The sequence below is a fragment of the Aulonocara stuartgranti genome (genome assembly GCF_965226115.1).
Source record: "Aulonocara stuartgranti genome assembly, chromosome: 10".
Taxonomy (NCBI): domain Eukaryota; kingdom Metazoa; phylum Chordata; class Actinopteri; order Cichliformes; family Cichlidae; genus Aulonocara; species Aulonocara stuartgranti.
In genome coordinates, this window is record NC_138946.1 from 14532328 (window position 1) to 14540797 (window position 8470).

General features: G+C 44.1%; 1 protein-coding gene across 1 annotated transcript; it reads left to right on the forward strand.

The window, feature by feature from the left end:
* Positions 1-427: 427 nt before the first annotated feature.
* Positions 428-7387, forward strand: slc7a3a (solute carrier family 7 member 3a). Its single transcript, XM_082549563.1, has 11 exons — positions 428-1025; positions 1140-1301; positions 1806-1989; positions 2074-2189; positions 2391-2613; positions 2700-2839; positions 3149-3251; positions 3556-3779; positions 4249-4415; positions 4540-4648; positions 4751-7387. The coding sequence occupies exons 1-11, from the start codon at positions 659-661 to the stop codon at positions 4900-4902; spliced, it is 1947 nt and encodes a 648-aa protein (XP_082405689.1). The 5' UTR covers positions 428-658; the 3' UTR covers positions 4903-7387.
* The last annotated feature ends 1083 nt before the right edge of the window (positions 7388-8470 follow it).

Genomic DNA, 8470 nt, shown 5'->3' on the forward strand with positions numbered 1-8470 from the left:
CTTTTGTCTTCATGGTTCCTTTGCGTCCCACTGTGTCTCGTGATGTGTAACTGTGCTTTAAAAGGTGGTAGTATTCCAGTGCAGTTTGCAACATCTCCGGGGCTACCTCGGTTCACTTGAAACACACCTAAAAACCTGCCGAGACATTGCATATGATACAATTTATTTTTGTAGCCCAGCTGGGAGCGATTGTGTTGCAAGATTTGATATATTCTCCGCCAGTTTGAACACTTTCCTGGAAAAAAAACAAAACAACTTTGCTACTTGGAAAAAGCGAGGTTTTCATAATCCCTCTGCAGCATGCCAAGCACAAGAAGCTGTAAGAAGCGTAAGCTTTGGCTCGTACTGAATAGCGCCCTGTTTTGAGCTCTTGTTTTCTTGTGTTTCCTCACAGGTAATCTGCTGCTGCTAAATTCTGTGACCACAGCCTTTGCTACTTCCTGATCTCTGTGTTGAAGCGACTGTGGCCTGGCTGATACGAACACAAAGGGAGCAATACTTGACGAGTAACTTACCCATCCATCTGTCCAAACTTCTCCCGTACCTGCCGGTCACACGTGTTCTGTTTAAGCTGTGTCAATCACACACACACGCACTCACACTAGAAGGATTTAAAACGCATAGCCTGCTTCTGCGCCCACACACAGTCACAGCAAACATGGCCAGCCATCTGTCCACCTTTGGCAAAATCCTGCTGCGTCGCAGGAAACTAGACTTGTCAAGTGTAGAGACCCAGTTCGCCCGCTGCTTGTCCACCCTGGACCTCATTGCCTTGGGAGTGGGCTCCACGCTGGGTGCTGGTGTCTACGTCCTCGCCGGTGAGGTCGCGCGAGAGAAGGCGGGACCCGCCATCGTGCTCTGCTTCCTCATCGCCGCTCTGTCCTCCATGCTGGCCGGCCTGTGCTACGCCGAATTTGGCGCCCGTGTCCCTAAGACGGGCTCCGCATACCTGTACAGCTACGTGACAGTCGGAGAAATCTGGGCCTTCATAACAGGATGGAATCTCATCTTGTCTTATGTCATAGGTGAGCCTCAGTTTCACTAGACTGAGATGTGCCGTAGAAATCCACACATTAGGAGTCATATCTTGTCACCATATTCTTAAATAATCTCTGGTATTTTTTTTTTCCTTCTTTTAGGTACAGCCAGTGTGGCCCGGGCTTGGAGTTCAACCTTTGACAACCTGGTGGAACAAAAGATCTCGGGCTTCTTTAAAGCCTCCATGGCAATGACGGTGCCAGGCAAGGTGCTGGCAGAGTACCCGGACCTGTTCGCCCTCATCCTGGTGCTGCTGCTCACTGGTGAGTCTGCTTATTCTTAGTGCTATGAGGGGATAACTTGCTCAATAATAAGGACATTTTTGGGATATAAAAAAACTTGAGCAGTCCAATAACGGGTTATCCGCCTTCATTTTAACTGCTTTAAACTCATGAAGCTGTTTGAGCATCAGACCCTTACTGTTAGTAGCATTTTAATGCATACAAGTGTGTTTGTTCTTCCAAAGATGACCCACTGAAACCTCCAATATCGAGTACTTTTCTCATTTAAAATTAGGCTGTCAGCTTGGTCGTTGCACACCGCGCTGAAGTAGCCGATTGCGATCATTGCATCCAAATCATTGCACAACAGACAACAGTTTTCACACTAACATCACAGCTAGTGTGGCCTGCCAGTAGCAGTGTTAGAATGAATTGGTGTCGCTGACTGATGGTTTGTTGGAAGTGAAGTATGAAAATGTCCACCCACGTAGCAGGATGTGTTGTTGAAGCTTCTCTCTCTTGTCTCCGTCTACTTCCTGCCCTCAGGACTTCTGGCCTTTGGTGTGAGTGAGTCGGCTCTCGTGAACAAAATCTTCACTGGGATCAATCTGGTGGTTTTGGGGTTCGTTATTATCTCCGGGTTCGTTAAAGGGGACACTAATAACTGGCACCTCACAGAGAACGACTACAGGGAATTCATAAACAGCACCAATGGCAGCAGGGAGCTGAAGTGAGTGTTTGATGGCTGATTTACTTCTCTGATCCAATCCTCTTTTATTGTTTAACTTCATGTTTCTCCTCATCTGCCTCCCAGGTTGAAGGAGCAATACGGCACTGGTGGGTTTGCCCCATTTGGACTTAGCGGAGTTTTGTCCGGTGCAGCCACGTGCTTCTATGCCTTTGTGGGCTTTGACTGCATTGCCACAACAAGTAAGTAGTTTTGATGGTTATGAAGAGTGTTGCGTTACATAAAACTTTTCCTTTGTAAGGCCAGGAACTCTGGTGTGTGGGGAAAACCCCGCCCTTGGATAGTACACGCTAACATAATCAGCTTTTGTCAAGACGTTCAAGGGTTATTTAGGCGCGCCAGTGGGATCCCGCTCATCTTTCTCTTGCTTTGTGTTCCCTCAGGCGAAGAGGCAAAGAACCCCATGCGCTCCATACCTATTGGAATCGTGGCCTCGCTGCTCATCTGCTTTTTCGCCTACTTCGGCGTGTCTGCCGCTCTCACCATGATGATGCCGTACTACCAGCTGAACACTCAGAGTCCTCTGCCCGAGGCCTTCAGCTTTGTCGGCTGGGGTCCTGCTCGATACATCGTGGCTGTCGGTTCTCTCTGTGCTCTGTCCACCAGGTGAGGAAGGCATAACCCAAAACATCTAACATGTTTATGTTCACATGACTGTAAAATGTTAATGCAAACTTCCAATCCTCCCCCAGCCTCTTGGGCTCCATGTTCCCTATGCCCCGTGTTATTTACGCCATGGCAGAGGACGGGCTGCTGTTCCGATTTCTGTCTAAGATGAGCGCTCGCACAAAGACCCCTGTCCTGGCTACCATTGTTTCTGGTATTATTGCAGGTAAGATAAAGATACAACTTTCAGAGACATTTATGTTTGGGCATATTTCTCTTCATGTTTTGGACACGCAGATTTGTTTGTTTTGTTTCTTTGTTTGCTGTATCAATGTACAGATATTGCTGGTATCAATCTCCTGTTACCAGTAGTATCTGTTGCTAGTTTTCCAAGTTCACAGAGCTTCCTGCTGCCTCAGCTCTGTCTAGCAGCCTATCTCACAGGCTGACATGTCAAGATCAATACTAGTTTTGCAAATACTGATATTTTTGGTGCTTGCAGCTGTCTAAGATCTGGTCTTACTTCTCCTTCCAGCTCTGATGGCCTTTCTGTTCGACCTGGCAGCTCTGGTGGACCTCATGTCCATTGGAACCCTTTTGGCGTACTCTTTAGTGGCCATCTGCGTCCTCATTCTCAGGTAAGCACCTTTATTCTCCACCATCAAATTCACACAGAGGCTTGTGAAGTGGTAATCATGTGTTAAATACTCTGTAGCAGCTGATGCACTAATGCCATTGGCAAGCACCCATAAGTTTAAAAGCACAGTTATATCATAATCCGTGTCGATCCAAAGAACAAGGGTGAAGGCAAGGAAGCTTTACTGGCTCTCACTTGGCTGTGGGCTCATTTTCATAGTAGCAATAAACAGGAAGCAATATATTTAAAGTAACAGAAGCAGTTGTGTGTGACGTCTATGTTAAGTCTCTCATTCATGTTTCTAGGTATCAGCCAGGTACCCTAAATTCACCCAGCCAGCTGGAGAAGCTTATGGAGGAATCGGAGAAGATGCCTGTGAGTGGAGGGGAGAGTGGCGATGAATATGACATGGAGATGGATCAGAGGCCACTAAAAGAGACCTTCAGCTTCAAGCTGCTCTTCTGCCCAAGTGGAAAGATCCCCACAGTCCTGTCTGGGAACATTGTCTACGCTACAACTGCTGTCATCTGTAAGTGTGTGAGCGAGAAGGCTAAAACAATAAAGTGTGATGAAATATATGCTTTCCTTTGGAGTTTTAGGGTGGTTTCACACCTGCTGTGTTCAGTCCATTAATGTGATCCAAACCTACTACCTAACAGAACGCCCCATAGCCACATATGCTTTGTATTCTCAATGCGGGAAGGTGCTACAGATATCTAAAAGTCTGTGCGGTCTAGCAGCTAGCTGTGAAATGAACATAAAGTTCTCCATGTTGTCTCATAGTCCGGAGCACGGACGCAATGAGCTGTCTGAACACTCACGTGGTTTGTAGTGATGCATTTTGGTTCGCTTGGAGTTTGCTGAGAATTCCTCTGTGTGAAAACAAACTAAATCGCATGGGAAAGCTACAAGCTTACAAACTCATCATCTGATTTAGATCAGAATAAACTAGGTGAAGTAACCGGTGTAAGTAACTTCATCTTCTGCTCTCCCTGCAGCGATTTTGATGACTGTCCTGTGCGTCATCCTGGCCAACTGTTTGCCGGAGCTGCTCGCTGGATATTCGGGTGTGGTGGTGCCGTGCGTTATTTTAGTTGTGCTCTGTGCCGTCTGCGTGATCATCATCTGGAGGCAGCCGGAGAGCAAAGAGGCGCTCACCTTCAAGGTAACTTTCCATTTTTTTGAAGCACAGGACGTTGTTGTTTCTGAGACTGACTGGACACCTTGGGCACATGTTGTTACGATGTTATCTGAGAAAGTGTCTTAAGTTTGGCCTCTGTCTCTTTAAGGTTCCTCTTCTTCCCTGGTTGCCCCTGTTCAGTGTTTTCGTCAACATCTACCTCATGATGCAGCTGGACTTGGGTACATGGTGCCGCTTCACCGTCTGGATGGCTTTGGGTACGTTCGAGCGCTACACATCCTGTCCTTCCTTCTGTTGCCTCACATTAATGTGCCCGTTTTATAACTTCCATCCGCCTCTTCTTCTTCTTCCCCCTTCAGGTTTTGCCATTTACTTCTTCTATGGCATTACAAACAGCAACGAAAGCGGCAACAAGCCACTCCCACGCAAATACGAGCTCCCCGTGGAGAACAATGCCCCAATTTACAAGGGTGCCCCCAACAGTGACGTGGAAGCAGGCAGCAGCCCTTGATGCAGACTGGCACAGACCTGGGGGAGCGTTGCAGAACTTCCACACTCATGTTTGGCCATGTGGTTACCGCCAAATGTTGCAGTGTAGGCGGCTTGGAACGCTGCCCTGGGTTTGAAGGAGGAGAGGCAAGAAAATGCGACACACATCTTACCTCTGATTTTTAGAGGCTGATTTAACTTGATGGTTAGACTTCTCACTACGTGCCCGTTCTAACCCATTTCTCCTTAGCCATAGCCCTCTGGAGACATTTCGCTGCCTATGAGAAAATGCTTCGAATGGACCCAACAAACATCTATGAGTTCATGTTTTCAGTTATCAGAAGCTGTAAACTGGAAGAATGTTACACTTCTCATGTTTGCTTCCTTTTCCGTTACTCCAACCCTCCCATCCGGCCACAAAGAACCATAGTGTAAATCACTATGACTTAAGCCAGTCAGTTTACAACTGTCAGCTACACTTCACGTTTTCTTTTCCTTTTTTTTCCCTTTTTAGAAAGAAAAAATAAGCAGAAGGTGCAGACGCATCTGTCCGTTAACCATCTTTCTGTAGAGTTCACCTTCCCTGCTTGTTTGCATCGGTGCATTTAGGTCAGCAGCACGCGACGGATGCCATCTTACTCACTGTGCAGCTTTAAGGAGTTTGTAAAGACACTACCGCCCTTGTTTGCTCCAACCCCAACTCCCAGAGACCCACCTTACAGCATGTGTACACGAAATCATTGTGGAATCGGTTAAATGCGCCCGTTTTATGTTATTTTAGAAATTTTGGGGGGGGGGGGCGGTTGCATGTAGACTGCATTTTTGCACATTTTGAGGCCTTTGATTTGAACCTGGTAAATACAGGTTGTAAACAAAGAAAGTAAAGTCAAGATAACAAAGGAAAGCAGGAGTTGTGAGATTTTTGTTTTGTCTTTCCTTCTGTTTTCTGGTATTTAGAGGAGGATACCCCATCATCTATCTGTTTGGTTACAAATGTCTATTTTCCCACCCAAGAGCTTTTTCCAATGCCATGGAAAGCTCTCTATGAATTTTAAATGATCCGCGTAGACTTCCTGACAGAACTGCACCTGTGTGCCTCTTACCTTCGTCGTCCGATCCTGTGATGGACGGATACTGCGAGTATTTTGGTGTCTGGGAGCTGGGGTTGTTTTCTGATAAAGGACCCATATCCAATCACTACTATAACACATTTTTTTATTTTTTTTATTTTGTCACCTTTCTTTTGCTTTCTACTTCCTTGTGAAAAATAAGTATTCTTGTTTCCTTTTTTTCACAAAGGTTCTTGTTTAGTTTCAATTGAAACTTGTTCTTGGCAGCTTTGTCTGTTGAGTACTCATCACATTTATTATTTTAAACTTTAATTTTACTGCATTTTTTTTCTTCCTTGGTATAAAATGTTAATATTTAAATGTTTCTAGTATTGTTTGCTTTCTCTTTTTTTTCCCCTTTTCATATAAACTTTAATCAGTCAGTCTGCTTTTTAGATGTTAACGTATTTTAATCATTACATGTACAGTTTAGAGTGCCGTTCCCTGGGGGCTTTGTTTTATTTTGTTTGGTTGGGTTTTTTTGTTTGTCTTTGTTGAAAAAATGTCGTCAATCGTCACATGATTTTAATTGTACTTGCCGACCAAATGATCTAGTTTTTGGGACCCGCGCGTTTTCCAGAAGCAAGGAGTGACCCCTTAAAGCTGGTCTATAAATTATTTTTCAAACCTATCTTTGCCCATGTCAATAGTCAGTAACTTATTGTCAAAAGTATTTGTTTGTTGTTGTTTTTTTTGGGGGGGGGGGGTCCTAGTAAAGTGCTTTACTGTAGAGTGTACAGTATTTGTTTAAAACTATCTTTATTTGTATAATGCTGTAAATTATATGAATTGTTTCTCTAAAATATGACCAATTATAATTTGATACGGTGAGGGTTTGGAATGACACTTGAAGGCATTTTACGAACATTTGATGCTTGTGCTGCTGGAAGCCACATGGAGGGGAAAAAAATCCCTACTTTCTTCAGATAAGATGGTCCCAGCGGACGCTTTCCCATAAGACATGACAGAACTTGAAAATTAGTGGAGAGGGGAGTAGATTTGGATTTTTAGATGTTATTGAAGTATAAACTGGTGCCTGGAAAAATAAAAACCCATCTGTCAGCCTGTGGAAGGCGCTGCGGCTGCTAAGAGAGTCAGTACTTTCAGTGTAAACCCCGCTCTACATTTTAATGCTGCTTGCCGGAAATTCATTACCGGGAGTATTTTGTGACGCGGCCGTGCCTCGTGTCACTCTGTTCTTTACAGCCAGCTCCTGTGCCTTTCACAAAAGGAAAAACAATCATCCCCTCTCTCACTGCTGGATCATTAACAGCAGCAAAATATTTCTTTTATATCCTGTACATATCGCTGCCATGTATAAATGTAGCTGTATTTTCAGTGTTTGTTTGTTTTCTTTTTTAAAAAAATAAAAGTGATTGATGATCACACCTGATTTAACGTCTCTGTCTTGTGCACTTCTTGGTTTTCGTAGAAAGATGTCCGTGTGAGTTGGCTGTGTTGGAGGCAACTGAAGCACATTTTTGTTTTTTTCCATGAGTCATCGGTGACTCACGTAACTATGTCAACAATGCAGTCTTTATGAGTTATGCCAGGTGCCAACCCTTTTTAGGCAGTTTGACCAGCTTGGTAACTTTAGCCAATTAAATTCTTACTCTGTTAAATTCTCACTTTCGGCTCAAAAAGTTTAGACGGTTCGGTAAGAATTACCTCGTTGCATCATTAGATAATCACTGCAACCAAAAGAATTGACAATAAGACATTAACTGGACACTTTATTAGATACACCTCACTAGTATCAGGTTAGATCCCCTTTTACCTTCAGCACTGTCATAAGTATTCATGACATGGATTCAGCAGGTGGTGAGCACTGTTGTCTCACAGAAAGAAGGTCCTGGATTCAAATCCACCACCTCTCTGGGGTGTTTCTGTGAGGAGCTTCCTTGTTCTCACCGCACTTCAAAGACAATTTGCATTACCAAAACCAATTTGAGATGGTCTGAGCTTTGCTACGTGGTGCTTTGTAGCCATCAGACGCCAATAAATACTTACGCAGTATTGTTGCCTTGCAAACATCAGAGAAAACTGAAATATTAGGTATGATAATTCTGACAAGAAAAGCGAGGAATAAATAAAATGTAGAATAAATTCAAACTAGTTAGATACATCTAAAAATGAACACCAGGAAAAGATGCTTATAAAGGACAACAGTGAAATGAGACAGAAAAGGCTCATAAAAATATGTCTTTAAGAAGGATTTGTAAGAATGATGTATGACAGTGAGCTCATCACCTCAATAGTGAGATTGGGTTGGCTGTAGGTCAGGAAGTGGGCTCTGTATATGTGATACCCCGCTACTCCCGTCTGCATTTCAAAGTATGAACTCTAATCCATCTGTGTGAGTGTGTGTGTACGACGTGCTTGGGTATAGAAATGGGTGAACGAGGCTTGTAGTAAAAACTGGATAAGCTTTGAGTGCTCAGAGTAAAGAAGCAGTCCATGTACCTAAGAATGGTCACCCTT